This window comes from Astatotilapia calliptera, chromosome 3 (assembly GCF_964374335.1).
Source record: "Astatotilapia calliptera chromosome 3, fAstCal68.1, whole genome shotgun sequence".
Lineage (NCBI taxonomy): Eukaryota > Metazoa > Chordata > Actinopteri > Cichliformes > Cichlidae > Astatotilapia > Astatotilapia calliptera.
Window position 1 is genome coordinate 66,763,218 of NC_137424.1, and position 24,151 is coordinate 66,787,368.

The following is a 24,151-nucleotide window of genomic DNA, read 5'->3' on the forward strand; positions in this document are numbered from 1 at the left end:
AACTCATGTTTTCCATCAGAGAGCTTCATGAAACCCACAGAACCACACGAGAAGAACAACAAGTCCGACCAAAGTTTATTGATCCTGCACAAAAAAAAGGTTTCTGCTGTGGAGACGACAGCAGGGTCCCACAAGTTACTGATTATTTTAAATACATTATGTTTATTTATCAGTTATAGATATAATACATAGCATATACATACAGTATAATGTTTCTGTTTTGGCCTGAGAGACATAGAGAGGCAGTGTGACAAAAATACATTTACTTGAGCTTCTTTACAAAAACGTCTCATCACCACATTCAGTTTTTCTTTGTCTGTCTGCAGTTCTGTGAGTGCATTTAATGAAGAGATCAAACAAAATACATAAACATCTGTTTTATAATAAAAGCCCTCTGGGCTGAGGGCCTTTGTGGACCAGCAGCTGGTTGTCAGGTTGGACTAGCAGATTTCTTCAGTGAGGAGTAGACAACATCTGGATTTGATGGAAGCTCTGAAAACACAAGAACACACAGTTCAAACAATATGAGACCAGTCACAGTTAAAATAACTCACTAATTTATTTTTTTTTAAAAAATCCACATCAGTGGTGCCTCAATTTTCACAATAGTCTTGGAGCCAAACTGTGAAATAGACCAACCAGGAAGTGCGACTCAGAGCCTCCCTGTTTCAAAAAAAACACACTGATGAGCGCCACGAAAATTTAAGTTGGAGGATCCAAATTGGAAACATATTCACATGTTTAGATAATCTTTTTATTAGGTGTTCTATCCAAACTCAAAGAAAGAAAAAATCTGAAAATATTTCCAGCAGGCGGCTCAAAAACCTGAATTCTGATAACAGCAAAAAGGCTGCAACTGACCGAAGAGTGCAAAACAACCAGGCAGTGGTTTCCTTCCTGACTGCCTGAACTTTTAGACTTTCACCTCCCTTAAATTCAAACTCTTCACTAAGTTCAAACCACATCCTGTGCTCACACTGAACGTTAACATGGGACTCATAAATCATTAAATATGAGCATAAATCCAAACTTCAACATTATCCTTTGGCAAAGTAATTTGCCCAAGACCCACAGCAAAAGATTCAATCACTTTAATAAACTGTATCATTTGTAGTATTATACACTGAATCCTGGGGCCAAATTCTTTCAGCTGTTTGCCCGGGTGTTACAATAAAGTTCAGCACCCAGACATATAGATGATGTAATGAAGCAACAGCATACACATGGTGTGTGTATGCTTTTCTGCCTGTTATGTGGTTTGAAATCCCACATGATATTGTGATATCGTGAGTCTAGCAAACTAACACACTTGCTAGATTGTATGACGTCAACTATACAAGAATAAATGAAACCAGTTTTAAGTTGTTGAATGCAGATCCTATGATTTTATACATTCACCACAGAAACAAAATTATTTTGTTCAAATTACATGTTCGACTCTTGTAAATGGAAAAACCACCCAATATCACAGAGGGGAAATATTTCCTTAAAATTTTAAGTCGCTGTAGCTGATAAGAGGACAAGTGAAAGTAGGTCCAGGGGAAGCTTGTCTAGCATGATAATTCTCTTCCAAAGACTAGAGGCTTATCCAAAACGTGCCAACAATCAGTAAAGCAGCTGGCATCTTAGCTCCGCATCTTAGCTCCACCATTGTTAAAAAGAGATGGACACGCCTGTGAAATGAACATGCTACAGTCTCTATGGGAGGCAAACTTGCTTCCAACAACAATCAATTGTTGATAGCATAAGATGGCATTAATGTAAAGGATGGATGCAAATACATAAGAGGCTTAATGATCTAATGCTGTCTGAGCTAAAAGCAGAGAGATCATTGATATTTTTTTAATTGACTAGACCTTCAATATTCTGACAGACACACAGCACACAAAACAATACCTCTGCTCCGGTTGGTTGGCTGGTGGTGGTGATGATGTAATATTTTGAGGTCACTGTATGTGATGTCATCACCTCCAGATTTTACTCCATCAGCTGAAATGAACACACACACACACACACACACACACACACACACACACATATATATATATATATATATATATATATATATATATATATATATATATATATATATATATATATATATATATATATATATATATATATATACATATATATATATATATATGACTGGATAATAAATTTCACTGGAAACTTAAGAATGCTGGCCTTCCTTGTTTTTCTTGTCTAAAGATGTAGACGAGCTGCAAGCTGTGTGTATAAATATGCATGTATACACAGACGAATAGAGAAAACAAGGAGAAAACAAAACTTTTGCTTTGTTTCTTTTATGTGTAAACACAAAAGTGGCTCATTCCTAAGTGCATTTCTTGTATTTCAGTGATTTACAGGTTGGGGTTATGTGGCTTAACAAATAAACAAAAAGAGAAATGTCCCTCTGAAAATGGAAACTAGAAGGATTGGGATGAAAATGAGTGAAAAATAAGCCAATGTCCAGAACAAAACTTCAGGAAGCCTGAAGAACTATTACTCAAGACCACTATAATGTATTACAAGAAAATAATTTCTTATTTTGCATCTCCTTGGATACAAAATGTTAATAAAGAGGGGTGGCTCAAGACTTTGCTCAATACGAGAAGTATATTAGAAACATCATTTTAAAATTTTGGTGTTTTGGTTCTTTAGGCGCTACAATTTCTTTAAGGTTGTGATTTAGGTTTTATTTTGTTGCATGTTATATTAAAAACACTTGTTAAAATTATAACATATACAATTAGCCCATTTCAAGCTCCTCCAGTTCCCATTTAAAAACATAATTCTTTCAGCCCCAAGAAAACCATCTCTGTATCTGTAGGAGTTCGGAAAGAATGTGACTGGACTTCATCACGTTTCTTGACATCACACCTTTCAACTAAGAATCTTCTTCAGTTCTAACACCAAATGCCTCATCACAGGTAATGTCTCACAATGGTTTTACTCTAAACTTCTGCTGATAATGACTTACAGCCTGATGAGAGATAAGTATTTCTCAGTAAACGCTCAAGGTGCTGGACAGAAATGGGCACAAATGAGATATAGAGCACCATATGACCAGATAAAAATAAATAATGTCCAGGCTGAAAGTTGACCCAAGACTCATTCTTAAACATGTGAGAAACATCCAGGGCTTTAACACTGATTGTAGGCGACCAGACTTCAGAAGTTGGCTGTGTTCTCCTCATGGTTCCACATAAGGGTCAATAATCTATTAATGCTATTACCTCTACTTTTTAGTCACTATGTTAGTTGTTGCATGCACTATCAACAAATTAAAAGGTTTTTGAGGCTTTTTGAGGAACAATGTCTGAAAAGACATGAATGCAAGTTGTGAAACTTAAAGTGCTGTCAGTATACAGGATGTGTGTTAAAAGAAGAGTTATTATTTCCCAGTCAGCATCATGAGCAGATTTCTTAGAAACTGTCAGCAGGTTTCAGAACCCCTGTGGTCATCTTTCCTGTTTCAGAAAAACACCCACCCGTTATTTCTAGTCATTCATGATGAACATGAAAAAAACATGCATTTTACCACAAAGTACTGTGTAGATCAACACTCTGTCAGACTATATATACATGATTATCAGCACTGTGAATTGAAATCACTCTTTATCTACACACAAATTCCGTGTGCAGATAAAGACAGGAGGAAGTAGCTTGTATGGTTTCAAATACAGAGCTTAAAACATTAAAAACTTATTAATGTTGTTAAAGGACAGTTTGACAGAAAATACACACTGTCCATATTTTACTGAACTCATTTTCATGAGTTTTGCTGCAATCTTGTCTGCTATTAAGACTTTTCTGGGGTAAAAAAAACCCTGTAATGTGCTAGATCCTGTCAATGCCCTAGAGTATAAAGAGCTGTATGTCCGAACCATGAATCTGGTTTGGGGCAGCACTGACTGTCAGGCTCAAATCACAGGTCAAAAAGCGCTTCAGAAAGAAGAGGTTATAGATATGTTATTGTGAGTCACCTTAGAGCCATTGAATATATTTAATCCTGACTTTTTAACACAATAACATATAGGATAAATCATGGGCGTAGATGTGGCATGGACGGAAGAGACACGTCCCCACCAATATCCAGCGATTATTGAATTGTCCCCACCAATAATTTGATCTCTTCGAGTAAAGAAAATAAATCCGATAGAAGGAAAAAAAAAGATATGTCAACGCCTCATTCACCCAAAAAGCAAGAACCTGGATATAAGAAAGTATTTTTCAAAGAAACCTGTAAGTCACTTAAAGTCAAGTTCAACTCATAAAATGTGTCCCTCATAGTATCGTTACAGGCTATGCTAGGCTTTGGCCCACATCAGTCTAACCACGAATAACGTGTTGCCATGTCCACTGGGAGAGACTGGGTAGTATAGATGTAAAACAAATATACCAGCAGTTTATCTCAGTTAACGAGAGGAGAACTATAAATTGTCATTTTAAATGGTTTAAAAGCATGTAAAATAGCATATGTAGGCAAGCAGTGGCGGTCCTAGCCTGTTTGGCGCCCTGGGCGAACACTCCCTCTGGCGCCCCCCCCCCCCCCCCCCCACACACACACACACACACAGAAAACATATTAAGGATTGTACATTAACATAAAGCTGTTGTACACACATATGAAGAGAGAGAGAGTATGCATAGTATGCAAACAGCCATCATAATTCGTCATACAATGAGAACAGGACAAATCAACAATTGACAATGACTAATTAATATTAAAATCTGTAACATAATGTATTGTTTGGAGTTTAGTCTGTTACTGTTACTATTTTTTACCATTTCTTCTTGGAGCAACTGTAACCCACATAATTTCCTTAGGGATTAATAAAGTATTCTGAATATGATTCTGATTGTTTCAGGATACATGACCTGCCATTATCCAATGACACATCTGCTTTCCGGTATCTTTTGCTCGTTTCTCCTCCTCTTCTTTTCTCTTTTTTCTAAATTGAGCACCTGATGGCTTTGAACTGTTCTTGACCATCTTCCATTGTTTTTAATTTTGCACTCCAGTATGAACACCCATCTCAACCCAAGGATCACCACAACATAACCTAACACACCTACACCTTAGTTCACAGATTCACTTTGTCTAGGGTGCATTTCTGAGATTTCACACAACCCAGAATTCAAATCATGAATACATAATGGGCTTGGATTTACAACAATATAAATGAAATGTGCTCTATTTGGAAGCATCATGTCCCCCTCCCCTTTTCAACGGGTTGTGTGAGACTTTAAATCATCAAACTGTAAATTATAAATTTTAAATTGTTATTGATCCCTTTACTACGGTGGCACCTAGAGACAAAGCACGTACAAACTCCAAAACACTTGCAAACTCCAAAACACTTGCAAACTAAAAAACACATGCAAACTCCAAAACACGTACAAACTCCAAAACACTTGCAAAATCCTAAACACTTGCAAACTAAAAAACACTTGCAAACTCCAGAACACGTACAAACTCCAAAACACTTGCAAAATCTAAAACACTTGCAAACTCCAAAACACTTGCAAACTAAAAAACACTTGCAAACTCCAAAACACTTGCAAACTAAAAAACACTTGCAAACTCCAAAACACGTACAAACTCCAAAACACTTGCAAACTCCAGAACACGTACAAACTCCAAAACACTTGCAAAATCTAAAACACTTGCAAACTCCAAAACACTTGCAAACTAAAAAACACTTGCAAACTCCAAAACACGTACAAACTCCAAAACACTTGCAAACTCCAAAACACGTACAAACTCCAAAACACTTGCAAACTCCAAAACACGTACAAACTCCAAAACACTTGCAAAATCCAAAACACTTGCAAACTAAAAAAAACATACAAACTCCAAAACACGTACAAACCCCAAAACACATGCAAAATCCAAAACACTTGCAAACTCAAAAACACTTGCAAACTCCAAAACACATGCAAATTCCAAAACACAACGGAAGTGCTCCAGGACGCTAGGGGCAGTGTTGAGCTTTTGTTACCTAGTAACTACACAAGCCAGGAAGTACCAATGACCGGATTTGGGGTTTGCAGCCTTAAAGGCCGCATTTTAAGACCGATTACGTCACAGCGACAAGAGAAGGCTGTCCCAATTCAAAGGCTGCTCTACATGCGGCCCTCAAATGCGTCCTTAATTTCCCTGAATTTTAAAGATGGGTCGGTGTAGCCTTCATGGCCCAACATATCCCAGACTTCATGGTGCGGTGGTGGTGTGGATAATTTTGCCGAAAAAAAACGGTGGAAGCGGAGCAGAGGAAGAGTAAACTTTCAGAAGTAAGTACTGAATATTATGTCACTTATTTATGCGTAAATATTTTTTTAATGAAGAACATTAAACATTGTTGGCCACATGTCGGGAAAGTTATGTGACATTAGCGATGTCTGTACTTTCAGAATTAACTTGATTTTAAAGCCTTTACTTTAAAAAATATATATATAGTCGACCTTAATCTTACAGAGATTGTGATGATTTTGTGGATAATTAAAGTCAGTCATATATCCACAAACACAACAAGCTGAAAGTCAGTGATGCTGCTCGGTTTGCAGTCCTGAATATCACGGCACAAGCAGGATTAACTGCACTGTTAATGTTAGCTATGTTATATTGCTGCCTCTGTTCGGTGGTGTCGAGCCAAACGGACTTTAACGTGTGTTTGAACGAGCTGACGGTTCACTCGTTAAGCTGAAAGAAAGATGCTTTAATCACAGGAGTCACACATGTGTCCACTGCACCATCTGGGAACTCTTCTTGTTTCGTAATAACACAAACACTAAATCCTCCTTCTTGTGTGCTGTTTTGTAGCAGTGTGTACACCTGAGACTTTCACCTGTCTGTCTGTCCTGCACTCGCTCTCTGTTTCTTTCTCTCTGATTGTGGAATAAAAGTATGAACATGTGTTTATAAGTTACACTTGTGTTTGAATCCTGCAGCTTATCACACATTTGATTTCCATGTGTGACAACTGCAAGTGTCCAGAGTGAGGACAGACTGAGGGACCCACTGCTGCACATCATCTGTGAGGCTTTGCAGACCTGATGATCCACCAGGACAAACTCAGCAGTGTGTGAGGAAGAGGAGGAGGAAGAGGAAGAGCCAGCAGCAGCTGACAGATGGAGAGGATAGACAGACTGTTCCCTGTTTGTGAAGGACTGTGAAGGATATAAAAAAAACAACAACAGCAATAGAATAATATTAAACACAAAGTGAACCCGTCTTCCTTCATTAAATAGGTTCTTTTAGATGTTAAGGAGGAATTGACTTAACCAGGCTGGCGGAGAATGAAGACAACCGGACACCTGCAGCAGATGGGGGAATCAGTGAACTTTTATTGAGACAGAGACAACCTCTCAAACAGCTCACATCAGGAGATTCCTAATATTTGCTGTGAGGATGGGTATATATTCTCTAAAACTTACAGGAGGGGGTTGTGAGGACAGTGCTGCATTAGCAGAAAAACAACTCCATAAAAGGAAAGCGGCCTTGGGTGTTCTAGTCTCTTCGCTTGCAGATATCTTGCACCTGCAGAATGAGGCGATCGCTTCTTATCGCTCTCAAGGCCAAAGTCGTGAGCACACATTTTATTACACAGTTGCACAGTAACTTTAAAGCTGAACAATATTTAAAGCTGAATAATGTTTGATCAAATTATATTTTCTTCAAATCCCCCTTTTGACCCATCTTAAATGGGTCAACACACAAAAATAAGCAACATTCAAAGGAACACAGAGACGTGTCGAAGCCTGGCTCGAAAAACTCCTCGGGTCTTATCATTTGTCTTTATCTGTCATTGCAGATGAGGAGAAAAGAGTCCAGGCACCACCCTGCCCAGGGGTCGGCTGCAAGCAGTCTCGGTTCCCGATGAAAGCAGTAACAGCTGTCCTGCACACACGGATACAACGAGTTAGTGCAACCAGGGTAGTGACACAAAATTAACAGTTCCTGTAACTCAGCAACCAAAAAGCATAAGTAATGATAAAAATGTGGAGAGTACAGAGTATACTATAATAATGAGAGATATAAACGTGAAAATGTGAAAGAATAAATCAACCGTAAAATAAACTCAGAACGGTAACTGCTAAGGACATTCAAAAGTGAATATGGTAAAACGTGAGGAAGGGGTGTGGAATAAAACAATTTATATCCAGTGGTGGGAGTACACATTCGCTCAGGCTTAAGTCCGGAGACCCTGAGAACATCGCTTAACCCTCACAACCCGACCAGACACAGTTCAACCAGATATATCCTTCAAGAGGAAGTGGGTGAGGGAAACAATTAATAACAAGCCTAATACAAAACACCACAGAGAAACAACCATTCTAGAAGCATTTAAACAAGAGAAAGACGATAATGTTCGTCACCCTCACGATCAGAGTTTTCATCATCCGTTGGCGAGGAGGTAACCGTGTCTCGTTTCTTTCTAAATGGATCGGGCGTGGGCAAAACTGGAGAGGAAGTGGTGGGCAAGACCCTAGGGGCTACATTTGTCAGATTGGGACTGTCAGAAGGGGGCGAAGCTTTTGAACTTGAAGGTGTCAGAAGTGTCGGGGGCCCTTCACAGATCAGGATTATGCCAATGGGAATGAGACCCAGGGCCAGGAAGCAAACAAAGACGCAACATCTTTGCCTGCCTGTCATTTCAGGGGGAAAGGGCCAAGACATGTTTACTTAGCTTGGATGTCGTCTAATAGAGGATGATGGGGCACAGAAAGGTGGTCCAGTTCCCCCCACCTCGCCAAGGGCGTGTTCTAGGAGTTAAAGAGCAACAACCTGAGAGAGAGAGAGAGAGAGAGAGAGAGAGAGAGAGAGAGAGAGAGAGAGCGAGAGAGCGAGAGAGCCCCTAATGGCCAGTTAGTGGGCTCTAGGTCAAACTGTCCCCAAATTTGTTATTTGTTATTATTACTTGTTTTCATGTCACTTGTCTGTTTTCTACTGCACCCCTCTCACCAAAGCAAAGCAAACATTAGCAGCACATTGACCGTAGTCAGGCATCCTCATTCCATAGGTGCTATAAAACATTTCCTGTAAATACAGTGTAATAGCATCCCCAACTCCTAACCCATAAACACCGTTTCTTCACACATCCGCCCAGAAATCCTGTAATAGAAAAACATTAAAACTGTAACCCTGTAGGGAAGAAAATGTAAATGGTAACGCTGCGCAGTTACCTCTGTAAGCAACACAAGACACAAAAATGGCATTTACAGGTTCACTCATCCTCGAATATTTTGTCATCCTTCTACTCCTGTAAAAGAAACCCACATAAATTCATCCACCCTTTTATCCTATCTAGGTGGAGGTGGTTAACCTTGAGTCATGGTCAAGTCTTGTCATCTTTTACCAGTCAGTCCGTTTGTTTTTATTCCCAGTCTTTCATCCATTCATCCGTTCTTTGCTGATAGTGAAACCTGTCGTCGCATCTAGTTTCCACACTCAGCAAAATGACGTCATCTCAAAAAGAAACAAGAACTTGAGTTTGGATTACCTCGCTGAATCCTTTTTTAAACAGGGACTCTCGTTTCTAATTGTCCCCACAAGTGTTTCCTCCAGAACCCATTTCAATGCGGAGAAACTCACTTACAACAATTTTCTCGCCGACGTGTAATGCTTGTAATTTCCGATGTGCAGATCTGCTTAAAGAAAAGATTCACAAACAAAAATCAGTAAATATAAAACAAAATAAAATGAAAAATAACAAAAACAAAATGCAGACGCCCGGGTCTTAGGACTTGTCACTGAATATTCTTCCCATCAATAAAAATACCAACCTAAACCTACACAGAGTCAAATCAACACCACCTCAACCTTTTCATATTCATAAACCTATATGTTTTGCGTTCGTGAAACAAAATTGAACCATTAAGTAAGTTGAGCTCTTGAAATGTTTTAATTCTCTTAATTCTGCCAGTTTATTTCAACACTTATTCAATGACTTTTATTCAACTGCTACTTGGTCACTCGACTTTTACCTGTTCAAATTGCCTAGGGTTCAACAAAGTCTAGATCCCCGTTATCATGAAACTTGAACGGTGTACGATGATTTACTTACAGTAATTTAGAATCATCACTCAACCTAGCTCTACTACTGGCACTGCGTGACTTTTCTCACACTGGAAACCAGAATTTAGTACAGAACTTTAATGCCTCAGGCAATCGCGTTCAAGGGCTGCCCCCCCTTCTCTTCTTCTTTGTCCGTGTGTTCCTCCTTTATTAAATCTCCATCACAATGACGTGGCGCTCTGAAATAAAACTCACACTGTTAATTCCTCGTTTTCACTCTGCACCACTGCTCAGAGTGTTTTCTTTTCTTTTTAGTGTAGAGTAAACAATTAAGTCGAGGCCTTAAGCCCCAGATATCTCGCACGGGCATCATTTTCATAACCAAACCGCTCCGGACTCTGCTCCCCAGACCACACAAATGCCCTCTGGGCTTATTATTATAGCAAATTCTGTATTTGACTTTGTTGTGTGCAGCATTGAGCCTTTGTCAGTAAAGCATTCTTCATTGCAGCAGCTAGAGCATTGTGTGTCACTTCTTAGTAAATTAAATCAACATTTTGATTTTAGTGCATGGGTATGTATCAGTTTTTACTCCCTCAACAAGTGCATAAGTGTTCATGTGTGTGTTTCCCTTCATTCTAAGTAGGCGCATGCAGAAGTGTGTGTTCGTGTGTTGGTATATGTTTGTGTTCATCACCTTCCTGTTCTGTAGTTTAGGTAAACCAGCGGCCTGACGCATGGCCTAGGGTCCTCCCCTCCTCTTTGGGTCTGTTTTCATCCGTTGTTGCAGCTGCCTGCATCTTCCTTACTTTGCTCCACGGCCTTCTGCAGCTCTGCTGTTCGGCTCTTCTCAGAGGTCAGCATCCTTCTGCTCACCGTCCCTTTTCCTCCGGGCTTAATGCGCGTCTCGTCACAGCTCTGTCAGCTGACGCAGCCTGGGAATTTCCCCCGTGTAGTGAAACGGGCTTTAGGTTTAGTGCTCTCCGTCTCTGCTGCATGAGATCACTCTTTTGCAGCACTGTTGACATCCTCAAGTTGTTGTTGTGAGTCCAGCTGCTGTGGCCTTCAGGGGTCAAAGGGTCAAAGATGGTCGCGGAGAGGGCAACGATGGTAGAGGGGAGGGTAGGAGTCCAGGTCAGCTTCGGCTCTCAGAAAAAACAAAAACAAAACAAAACAGGCGAACAGGAAAATGATGTTGTGTTGGCTGTGCTGTGTTGGCTGTGTTATCCCGAGAGGGGAGAAACAACGAGATCTCGTCTCCCCCCTTTTTTGTTTTTGTTTTTTTTTTTTTTTTTTTTTTTCTCCATATAATCAACTCATAACCCCTCAAGTTGACAGGACAACACAGGTACGTGTTAAAATTCTTAAGATCCTGTTTAGAAACCTAAAAAGGAATTTCCTATCATTCAGTAGTCATTTGTCTTAAACAATCAACAAAAACATGTCCCAAGTCGACCCTTTTAACCACTAAATTTGTCGTGTCCTCACTTAATCCTCAGACCAGTGTCTTTGTCTTTTGACGTTACGTTGTTGTCCTGCAACCCAAAGCGTTTAATTGTCAGTAATGTATGAACTATATCATTTAAAAACAGGTGTATGTTAAGTGTCGCTACTTTAACCTTGCATGTACGTGCACATGTATGTAAGCTGTTTCTTCATTGCATGTATGGGTGCGTCTGTATATGGGTTACTTTAACTTTTTCTCAAACGAGGCATTTCTCTAACACGCACATGTGTCTGTTCCTCACCCTTCTCATATCTTTCTCTGGTTGTGTGTGGTTTTATTTGTTTCAGTGATTTACCAGGAACATCTTTTCCTTTTCTCCATGTCTTCCGCCAGAGGTTAACACTGGTGAGATTCAGGGACACAGCACCCAGAGCAGGTCAGCGAGAAAAACCTGCCTCAAACTACATTCTCTCTTTTTTGTTTTACCGGGAGGGGTGAGGACAACTCTGGTGTCCAGCCGTGAATTTTAGCCAAAGCTTGGCCTGTCTTCTGCTGCCGTACTCAGGCTTCCAGGTTAAGAAAAAACACCTGTATGAAGACACTAAACATACATTTAGTATTTGTATAAACATAACTGCCTAAATCATTGAACTCTTGAGGAGGGTGTATTTCAGAATCAGAATCAAAATCAAAAACTTTATTGTCATTGTCATGAGACCGACGACATTAAGAATGGTCCCTGATCATTGCATCATCCCTAGTAATATCAAATATAAAAAAACAATAAAATTCAATCAATAAAATAGATAGAATACTTAAAATACTAAGTATTCCCACCGTCATGCTTCAGACCGTGCATAGATTAACACAAGAGTGGCATGGTGGACATTTTTGTAGTATTCAGATGTGTTATTGCAGTTGGATAACAGCTGTGTTTGAGTCTATTAGTCCTTGCTCTGATTGCCCTGTACCGTCTGCCTTAGGGCAACAGTTCGAACAGGGAGTGGCCAGGATGTGAGGTGTCTTTTATGATGTTTTGGGCCTTTTTAAAACAGTGGGCGTTGTTTGACTCTTTACTAACTTTAAAACCCCACCATAACAATTTCTCACTGACAAACTTCTATGCATCCATTTAAACATGCGAAGCCAGCACAAAATCACACACATACCCCTACAGCAAAGCTTTAACATAACCACAATGCAACTCCTCCCTTAAACGGGAGAAATCACCCTGAATCAACCAACTCTATATAAAACGTCAAACAAAGATAAACCACAAACATTTCTACACTTCTGTGTCTTCCACGCAGCACAATAGGCAGGAAAAACACCGATTACTCACAGTCTACAACAAAAGAAAAACCTGCTCTTTTCACAACTCTCACAGCTAAAGTCAAAACTCTTACCCAGTGCCTCTGAAATAATAAAAAATCACCAAATACTCGATTACTCTTTTCACTCGCTCCCTCTCACTCCCTTCTTCCTCATACAGCATACACGCTCGCTCCCGCGGACCCGCTCGGCCCCGCGGGCTCACTCGGCCCCCACCTTTTTCCTCTCACAGAGACAGAGAGAGACCCTTTTCCTTTTTTTTTTTATTTCTCCAGCACACATACACACACAGAATCCCAACTGAGAGAAAGAGGGAGAGAAGAGAAAAGAGTTGTAGAGAGGAAGTTTTTTAGCAGGAGTTTCAGATCTAACAGATTTATACAACTTATTTACACACACCGGTAATTTATGTTCTATTTATTGATTTTAAAGGAGAATTTGGGCCAGCTGGGTTTCTGCCTCTGTTAGGCACTAATCAGCTGGGGCGCTGCTTTAAAGGTGAGTCAGCACTGAAATATCCCTTCAGGTGTTACCAAGCTTCTACCAAACCGGAGTCTGGCGGGTAACCTTGCCTAGAGCTTCCTGATAGGGGTGCTAGTTGGTTGTCACCTTGTTCACACGTCTCATTCACACTTCATACATTACCTGCAGTCACTCATTACCCTCCTTATGTATGTAATAAATGTGTAAAAAAAAAATTCTATGTGTGGTGTATTATTTTAACCAAAAGAGGAACCTAGTTCCTTTAATTGTGTAATCTGTGAACACGGAGAACCAAACTGTCCTGCCCAGTGTTCCACAGCAAGCATTCAGCGTGTATTTATGTGTGTCCAATATCAAACAGAACATCAAAACATTTAAAACACTAAAATCATCGGGGTTTTAAGAAGAGATCCGTTTTCTCCTATTGATCAAAGGGACCCCTCCTTTGGACTCCAACCAGTACTTCTCTTTTTTAAGTTTTAGAGGATCTTTTCTAATAAAGTCCTCTGGGCCTTCCTAACCCTTCTGTAGTTTAGAGAATATTACTAAAAAATATTCTCAAGGCCTTTAACCTTTTAATTTGTTTAGAAAGGCGTTACTAATAAACCCTTTCAAGGTCCCAGACCTGCTGAGGTATTTATCCGACACCGGAGAGCGACCCGTCGGCCGCAACCGTGGTCAGACCTCAGTTCACTCTTATCTTTATTCACTTATTCACTTATTTCTTATTCACTTATCTCTTATTCACTTGTCTGATTCTCAGCAAGCCTTAAGTAAGCCAGACAATTTTGGTTATGAATTACTAGGAGTTTGGACACTAAGTATTTTATAATGTTCAATATAGCAGAAATAAAAGGTCTGCTTACCTTGTTTTTGTGTGCACACAGCTTTTGTCCAAACTCCGTTCACTCAGACCACGGCCGATTTCCTCCCTCCGTTCCAGTTGCCCTGGAGCGGATCCTGTTCGTGACGCCAATTGAAGGATATAAAAAAAACAACAACAGCAATAGAATAATATTAAACACAAAGTGAACCCGTCTTCCTTCATTAAATAGGTTCTTTTAGATGTTAAGGAGGAATTGACTTAACCAGGCTGGCGGAGAATGAAGACAACCGGACACCTGCAGCAGATGGGGGAATCAGTGAACTTTTATTGAGACAGAGACAACCTCTCAAACAGCTCACATCAGGAGATTCCTAATATTTGCTGTGAGGATGGGTATATATTCTCTAAAACTTACAGGAGGGGGTTGTGAGGACAGTGCTGCATTAGCAGAAAAACAACTCCATAAAAGGAAAGCGGCCTTGGGTGTTCTAGTCTCTTCGCTTGCAGATATCTTGCACCTGCAGAATGAGGCGATCGCTTCTTATCGCTCTCAAGGCCAAAGTCGTGAGCACACATTTTATTACACAGTTGCACAGTAACTTTAAAGCTGAACAATATTTAAAGCTGAATAGTGTTTGATCAAATTATATTTTCTTCAACTGCTAGGAAAGTTTAAAATAACTAATTGTCTGTCCTGAATCAGTCTTATTAGGTAATGTTCAAATAATTTTATCATTCCAGTGTTTTCAGTGTGGGAGAAAGTACTCAGGGCCTTCACGTTACAAACTATGAAAGGCAGCAACAAGTGTAATATTCAGAAACCTAAAGTATGTATCAGCAGCAGAATGGAGCTAAAAATAAATGTTTGTTCCAGTTCTATGAAGCTTTGAGTATTTTGGATTAGTAGCACTGCTGTGTTTGTTGCATCATATTGCTGTAATTGTTTATATGCTTTATATATTCTGAGGTAAGTTGATCTATAGTGTTACATCATATTCTATAAGGATGTTATGTGTTTGGATACTTTCTGCCCAGTTTGACCCATTTAGCAGAAGCCAGCCTGTTTAGGGCTCTGATATCTATTCTGTATGACTTAAAGCAGTTATGACATGGTCTGATTTTCTCACCCAATAAAGGAATATTTCATATATCAGTCTACTCTTCATTTTATCAGAAACAGTTATCACAGCTTGTACATTTTCTTTTTATAAACATATGTAAGCAATGAGCCAAATTTAGTAATGCCAACATACTGAAGGAACAACATTTGTCTCTTATATATGATACACCTATATATGCACTGTCAAAGATACTTGTCTTTGAGTGAAGATTTAAGGTGATAAGACATATAAATAACTACAACTTGAATCTGTGCTGAAGCTCAGTATTTGACACAGAGTTCATGTTCACTGCTGTAATAGCTAATAATGATTAATATAATAACTATAATATTGGCCATATTATATTTACATTACCAAAGTGATATGACTTTAGTCTCATGAACAACATCAGCTAATTCTTATTTACTAACTAATCTTGAAATAACTGTTCAGTACAGAAATGAAGCCCAAAAATCATGTTTTACTGTCCTGTGGTCTCAGCCTCAGATCACACAAAGCTCTTGTAGAAACAAACAAACAAACAAACAAATGAACAAAATATGTTCTCCCTCTGTCAAACCAAGTTGTATGACACGTTTCCAGCGGTTAGTATCATGGTTGCTAGGCAACCTGGGAAGCGCGACGGAGACTAGACCGTCCCATTACGACAAACTTGCTGTTTATTTTGCAAATCGAGCTCAACACTGCCCCTAGCGTCCTGGAGCACTTCCGTTGTGTTTTGGAGTTTGCAAGTGTTTTTTAGTTTGCAAGTGTTTTGGATTTTGCAAGTGTTTTGGAGTTTGCAAGTGTTTTTTAGTTTGCAAGTGTTTTGGAGTTTGCAAGTGTTTTGGAGTTTGCAAGTGTTTTGGAGTTTGCAAGTGTTTTTTAGTTTGCAAGTGTTTTGGAGTTTGCAAGTGTTTTTTAGTTTGCAAGTGTTTTGGAGTTTGCAAGTGTTTTGGAGTTTGCAAGTGTTTTTTAGTTTGCAAGTGTTTTGGAGTTTGCAAGTGTTTTTTAGTTTGCAAGTGTTTTGGAGTTTGCAAGTGTTTTGGAGTTTGCAAGTGTTTTGGAGTTTGCAAGTGTTTTGGAATTTGCATGTGTTTTGGAATTTGCATGTGTTTTGGAGTTTGCAAGTGTTTTGGAGTTTGCAAGTGTTTTGGAGTTTGCAAGTGTTTTGGAGTTTGCAAGTGTTTTTTAGTTTGCAAGTGTTTTGGAGTTTGCAAGTGTTTTGGAGTTTGCAAGTGTTTTGGAGTTTGTACTTGCTTTGTCTCTAGGGGCCACCGTACTTTACCCCTGGTCCTAAAGTGTATATTTATTTTCTTACTCTTCTTATATTTATTGTTTGTTTACTTGTACTGCTGTAACTGGAGCCTCGTCGTCTCGTCTCTCTATATACTGGACTGTATGTAGCGGAGATGACAATAAAGTTTACTTTGACTTCAGCAGCGAGCAGGCGCACCGAGGGCTCTCGCGCTCACTTTTCGCGTATAGAATTTCGAAAAAACATCGGTGCAAATTATAAGTCTGTATCATAATGTCTGGTGTTTTTGTGTTTGTTGGTTTGTTTTTATTTTGTTTTATTTTGTGAGTTGATTATTAGATGCTGCTCCAGCCGGTCAGAGAATCCCCGCCGCCCCGCCCTCTCCTCTCTGCGCCGCAAGCAGCAGGCGCACCTCACAAACGGAGGCCGTCCTTACTCCCAGCAAATGGGAGATAGAAAACCGATCAGTGCCTGTGACATTCCCAATATGCGCTGGCATGACGTCGGGGCAGCATGAATACGAGCATTGTTTTTTTTTGCCGATGCCCGTGATGCCGCCCCCCACCACGATGCCGCCCCGGGCAACTGCCCGTGTCGCCCGTATCAAAAACCGCTACTGTAGGCAAGTATATTTCTCCCTTTTTTTTTTTATCAAGAAGCAAAGACAAAAAGGAAAAAAAAGAAACAGGGTTTGGTGGTTGAATCATCCGTCCCCACCAATGCCAAAACCAAATCTACGCCCTTGGGATAAATATGATTTAAAGCATCTTTGTGATGAAATTATGTGAATTTAAACATTTGAACTAAGCCGATATTTGTTTAATTAAGTTGCTGGACTTAATTTTACTGTGTTAAAAGCAGGATTACTTATTGTGTTATGGCATGTTCATAACATAACACAACTTATTCATAACACAACTTGTTCATAACACAACTAAAATCACTGACTGCACTTCACAACGTCTGTCCTGTATGGATCTCTTGTTTGAACTCTCACCATCATCACACTCATGGAGAACTCATGCTGCAAAATGTGACAGATAACAGTAACCGCTACAGATTGTCAAATAGCATCTCAATATTTACAACAAATACCATCTTTGTGAAGGACAAAAACACTTGTTCTGAACCATGATGGAGACAAAGAAGAGCAGCTGTACCTCTGGTCTTTGATCTGTTTTTCTTCTCTTTGATGGTGATCTGATCATAACTGACGTCTCCAGTTTGCACTGATGAATAGACTGCAGCTGGTTCACACTCTGAACAATAAAACACACAAGGAAGACATCAGTGCAGTAGTAAGATCATACTGGTACTACATTAAATACAACACAAAAACAATTTTGATTATTTACACTTCTTTTATATATTGTACAAATAGGAAACACACACACGTGTGTAATGCTGCTGCAGAAAGCAGCAAATAAAAATGTTAAATAGTTGACAGAAACCGTTAACATTTATAGGTATATTGCAAATTTATTTGACTCTTTTACTGTCCTGAAAACATGCTAAAATCACGGGATGTGTGTACGTGACACAACATGCAAAATTTCTAACTGTGCTGTGCTTTTATTTTGCAGATATTTCTATGCTATATTTCTATTCTATTTCTATATTCTATTATAGGTTTTGATGCAAACCTATAATCACTGTCATGTGATTAAAGATAGGAGTCAAGACTTCTGCCATAACTTCACATGATGCACAGAAATGATGAACAAAGTATGGGGGTGTTACAAGCCTAAACAGACAATAAACTTCGTGTCTGTGCTTAAGCTGTTGCTGAACCTTTCACATCTATAGATAAGAGCGGAAATCACACTTTTTGCATGTGTGAAGTTAATTAAAGCTGAGGCATGTATGCACGCAGCTTTGTGAATCTGATGAAAGGAATGTGTCTGCATCAGCTTTTACCAGGGAGAGAAAACTGGTGATCTCACTCTTAAATGCAAGTCCCTGTTAATCGATTCATGACTTCACCCCTGTTTAAATAAAGATGCTTTGATCAACAGTAATTAGTAAACAGTGTCACACTGATTCAGACAGAAATCTCAACACCTGCTGGACTATTTTTCTCATTTTTTATCCATGATGAAGACAAAGAAGTACAGCTTTACCTCTTTTCTTTGATTTTCTTTGCTTCTCTTTGATGGTGATTTGCCCATAATTGACGTCTTCAGTTCTCACTGCTGAGTAGACTGCAGCTGGTTCAGTCTCTGCACAATAAAACACACATGGAGAAAATCACTGCAGGCAGAACAGTCATATAGCTACTAATGTTAATATCTAAATTATATAGCAAAATTATTATTTTGTTTCCAGTATTCAAATTTAAATTGGACATAATGAAAAAAATGAATGAAAACATTTCTTCCATCAGCAACTAGCAGTGAAACAGCTGCTTTGTGCAGATCTTGCAGGCACCTTATCCCAGGTACAAGTAAGACAGATGATAGGTATGAATACAAGAACTGGAGAGTTTTTCTTACATAAATATACTATTTTGAAAATGGAAAACAGATCTGATACTCACTCTGACCCAGATCAGAGTGTTTATAGAGGATGGAGAGATGCTGATAATGGTGGGAATGCACCAACTGGTGAAGATGTTAAGATGTCATACCACCTCAAAAATAATTATCTTCATAAAATTAAGATCGCAAATAGTCAGTAACTTTTTTAATATTTATTGTGCCTAAACGGAGTTAAAAATATATATATATATATATATTTTACTGCCCTGCAGTAAATCCTGAGCCATTGAAGTGTTACATCAGAAACAGGAAAGTGGACAACCACAGAGCTGCTGGCTTATGTTAACAGACTAACCACCGGCTGAAACACATGCAGTAAGCATGTAAAAAACAACCGTGTAATCTGTTGACATTCAACGTTTGAATGCTGTGAACATTTATAGGATGAGTTTTGAATGCATCCCTAAAACACATTTTATCTAAGATAAATACAGTTAATTATTTAAGATGCACATTAATTGAAATTGAATAACATAAAGGATTAACAATAGGCAGTTTGTGTGGCGGATATGTCCAAAAAATGATGCCAACAGACTATCTGAATATACTGAATACCTGCTTTTTCAATTAATAGATGTTTGTTTTTCTTCTTTCTCTAATGGATTGACCAAGATGACAAAACCAAAATAACAGTAAATGGAGGTGGACAGACTTTAACTCTAAAAAAGATGTACTTTTAAGCCTATGAAACTCACAAAATCTATGTCTATACTTCTATACTCTATACGCTTTATTCATAGTGTAACAGAGAAAATAATACATTTTCTAAATGAGGGTTTATAAGATTTTCAAATGATTGCATTATGCTTTTATTTATATTTTGAAAGGCTTAAAAATGCAGTTTTACCTCAAACCTCACCCATGGCACTAATCCTAAGACTTATTAAATATTACAGGAATTGGCTCTGTAAATGTTGCTTGCGAAAACCTCGATTGAAGCTGAACACCAAAAGTGAATTTTGGCGAGAAACTAATTTGTTTAATGGAAGACTCTACAGAGCTTCTTTACAACTGTCTTATCAAAAGTTGCTCAGAATGTTTTCTTTAGGTTGTAATTATATGTCACACCATTGATAATTCAATTGCACTGCCTCCCTATTAGCTTCAGAGACACATATACGATACTGGTTTTGATTTTTAGAGCTCTGCATGGAGACAGTGGCTCATAGACTCTGGAGCTCGCTCCCACAGAGATCTGTGAACTCAGTGGCATTTTTTAAAAGCAGCTAAAACCTCAGCTTTTTAAACTTACTTTTTGGTCCATTTCTGTTTAAGAAACAGGTCATTCTGCTCTAAGACACTGTGATATTTATCTTGAAAATGTCTATATGAATCACATTTCACTTTACCTTCTTTACTTTAACTATTAAATCAAACACATACAAAGGACATAATACAGTACCTCTGCTCCCCCTTATCAGCTTATGTTGACGATTTGAGATTTTGATATCACTATATGTGATATCCTCTGTGATGTCATTTTCTTCAAGTTCTGATGAAGAACCACAATGAACAGCAATATAATTTACTTTGTACATGTCTTACTGGGGACTTTATTTATTGCCAAGAAGAATAACAGATGATGTTTGGAACCAAATGCATGTATATAAAACTTGATAACTGGATAAACGAAAAGCCCAAAATCTCATCACCTTTAAATTTTTTGTGAACAAGTCGTTTCACCAGCAGAACCAGTAACACCAGTAAAGTCACAACACAGACTGATCCAACAGATGACCACACAGAGACAACATGAGGAGAGAGCAATGGAGGAAGAGTGATGGAGGTGGAACCAGGTGGAGGTGTGGTGGTGTGTTCCCCTAAAATAAAGCAAACACAGTCATTAAGTTGTCGTCACATTGTGAATGTTGAAAGCTGCAGAAACACAGACAGGTGAGTGTGTCACCTGTGACAGTGATCCAGCTGGATGGAGACTCTCCATGACCGCTGATGTCACACTTGTAGAGGCCTTCATCAGACCTGGAAACATGCTGGATGGTCATGTGACCTGTAGGCTGCTTCCTGATGAGGGAGCCATCTTTATAGAAAGCAGCTGGGAGGTTGGAGGGAGTGGTCTTTGTTTTACAGAGCAGAGTGACGTCATCTCCCTCCATCACAGGGAGGACAGGACTCTGCAGGATCACTGATCCACCTCAACACAGAGACAAACTACAGCATTTCATCCATTTACACACAGCTTCATCAACACTAACTCCACACACTCAGCTTACCAGTGACTGTCAGGTTAACCATGTTACTGATGGGACCCTCTCTGGACTCACACCAGTAAACTCCAGTCTCCCATTTGTAGATGTGACTGATCTTACAGGAAGATCCAGCTGGTTTTCCCCACCCATCTCCACACTGAGTCCTCTGCCGTCTGCTTGTGTTTCTCCTCAGAGTCCATCCAGCAGAGCTGTCGTCCTCCTCACAGCTCAGAGACACAAAGTCTCCTTCAAAGAACTGAGAGCTGCTGGGACTCACAGTCAGACGAGCTTGATTTGTTGTGCAAAACAGCAGAGTGATCAGAACTAGAAGAAATTACACTTACAGTCAGTTGTCAGAAAAACAAAGTACAGTGGGGCAAAAAAGTATTTAGTCAGCCACCGATTGTGCAAGTTCCCCCACCTAAAATGATGACAGAGGTCAGTAATTTGCACCAGAGGTACACTTCAACTGTGAGAGACAGAATGTGAAAAAAAAAAAAAAAAAAAAAAAAATCCATGAATCCACATGGTAGGATTTGTAGAGAATTTATTCGTAAACCAGGGTGGAAAATAAGTATTTGGTCAATAACAAAAATACAACTCAATACTTTGTAACATAACCTTTGTTGGCAATAACAGAGGTCAAACGTTTACTATAGGTCTTTACCAGGTTTGCACACACAGTAGCTGGTATTTTGGCCCATTCCTCCATGCAGATCTTCTCGAGAGCAGTGATGTTTTGGGGCTGTCGCCGAGCAACACGGACTTTTAACTCCCGCCACAGATTTTCTATGGGGTTGAGGTCTGGAGACTGGCTAGGCCACTCCAGGACTTTCAAATGCTTCTTACGGAGCCACTCCTTTGTTGCCCGGGCGGTGTGTTTTGGATCATTGTCATGTTGGAAGACCCAGCCTGGTTTCATCTTCAAAGTTCTCACTGATGGAAGGAGGTTTTGGCTCAAAATCTCACGATACATGGCCCCATTCATTCTGTCCTTAACACGGATCAGTCGTCCTGTCCCCTTGGCAGAAAAACAGCCCCATAGCATGATGTTTCCACCCCCATGCTTCACAGTAGGTATGGTGTTCTTGGGATGCAACTCAGTATTCGTCTTCCTCCAAACACGACGAGTTGAGTTTATACCAAAAAGTTCTACTTTGGTTTCATCTGACCACATGACATTCTCCCAATCCTCTGCTGTATCATCCATGTGCTCTCTGGCAAACTTCAGACGGGCCTGGACATGCACTGGCTTCAGCAGCGGAACACGTCTGGCACTGCGGGATTTGATTCCCTGCCGTTGTAGTGTGTTACTGATGGTGACCTTTGTTACTTTGGTCCCAGCTCTCTGCAGGTCATTCACCAGGTCCCCCCGTGTGGTTCTGGGATCTTTGCTCACCGTTCTCATGATCATTTTGACCCCACGGGATGAGATCTTGCATGGAGCCCCAGATCGAGGGAGATTATCAGTGGTCTTGTATGTCTTCCATTTTCTGATGATTGCTCCCACAGTTGATTTTTTCACACCAAGCTGCTTGCCTATTGTAGATTCACTCTTCCCAGTCTGGTGCAGGTCTACAATACTTTTCCTAGTGTCCTTCGAAAGCTCTTTGGTCTTGGCCATGGCAGAGTTTGGAGTCTGACTGTTTGAGGCTGTGGGCAGGTGTCTTTTATACAGATGATGAGTTCAAACAGGTGCCATTCATACAGGTAACGAGTGGGGGACAGAAAAGCTTCTTACAGAAGACGTTACAGGTCTGTGAGAGCCAGAGATTTTCCTTGTTTGAGGTGACCAAATACTTATTTTCCACCCTGATTTACGAATAAATTCTTTACAAATCCTACCATGTGGATTCATGGATTTTTTTTTCACATTCTGTCTCTCACAGTTGAAGTGTACCTCTGGTGCAAATTACTGACCTCTGTCATCATTTTAAGTGGGGGAACTTGCACAATCGGTGGCTGACTAAATACTTTTTTGCCCCACTGTATATCCGCTTTCAAGTCTAACGTTTTACATATAATCAATTCATAAAAAAAAGTCATTTGGTATTCAGATTAACTGTGAAAGTTTAAATCCTTATTGATTGTTGTTAAAGTTAACAATGCCATAATATAAAGAAAAAAGGAGGCGAGAGTAGTGGTTGTAATTGCAACAAAGCTGAGCAATACTTCAGTTAAATCCCCAAATTAAAACATTGAATTGAAATAAGTTTTGATTACAAATTAGGCGTTTTTTACTAAAAAAAAAATCCATTATGGTGGTATGAATGCATTCATACCACCATAATGGATTTTTTTTTAAATGGGGAAAATTAAAAGAAAAAATAAAAAGCATCTTTTTACGCAGGAAATCGTGGCTCTGACTACATATATGTTGGTTGACCTGAGAATAACGCAAAACATTTTTACACTGTTTTCAACTTCCAGGTACTTTTCATGAAAGTGAATCATAAAAATCATAAAAAAAAATCAGCTGTCCAAGCTCATACAAAAATTTACAATCTGAACCTTCAAAACAATTTTTTAGGTCTTTTATGCCTTTTATGAATGTGATCACGGAAATTGGTGTAAATAAAACTACACTGCGAAATGCAAATTGTACATCTGAGAATTTTCAGTTTGTGCTTCACTTCTCACCTTAGTTCTGAAACAAAAGAACCAACAGGACCAACCCCAGTAGATAAGCAGAATTAAAACAAAATATAATTATCATCTTCGTTTTTCTATTCTTGTTGTCATCATCTTATTTCTTTTGATCAGAGCAGACAGTACAGTACAAAGGCATTTAAACACATTTTTACTTACAGAGCAGGCATTGCACAAATATGTTCTTCATTTTCCTTTTCAGTAATCAGATTTTTTTTCCTGTGATATCAGCTAAACCCGTCCTCTTCCTGCAAACAGTGGGGACGGGGCATAACACATATATAGATG

At 39.3% G+C, this 24,151-nt stretch overlaps 1 protein-coding gene and 1 long non-coding RNA gene across 3 annotated transcripts; both read right to left on the reverse strand.

Annotated features, from left to right (window-relative positions):
* Positions 1-54: 54 nt before the first annotated feature.
* Positions 55-24,150, reverse strand: LOC113014702 (uncharacterized). 2 transcript variants are annotated; one of them, XM_080298844.1, is made up of 9 exons: positions 24,023-24,150; positions 21,239-21,538; positions 20,914-21,159; positions 20,660-20,827; positions 20,410-20,499; positions 18,591-18,689; positions 17,631-17,729; positions 1,897-1,989; positions 55-492 (listed from the first exon to the last, which is right to left on the reverse strand). In XM_080298844.1, the coding sequence occupies exons 1-9, from the start codon at positions 24,051-24,053 to the stop codon at positions 431-433; spliced, it is 1,188 nt and encodes a 395-aa protein (XP_080154970.1). In that variant the 5' UTR covers positions 24,054-24,150; the 3' UTR covers positions 55-430. The 2 variants fall into 2 exon arrangements, with proteins under 2 accessions (XP_080154970.1, XP_080154971.1); XM_080298845.1 differs by lacking the exon at positions 20,410-20,499.
* LOC145425642 (uncharacterized) lies at positions 7,329-14,820 on the reverse strand. Its single transcript, XR_013906357.1, has 2 exons — positions 14,153-14,820; positions 7,329-8,794 (listed from the first exon to the last, which is right to left on the reverse strand). It is a non-coding gene; the product is annotated as an uncharacterized LOC145425642 (long non-coding RNA).
* Position 24,151: the final 1 nt, after the last annotated feature.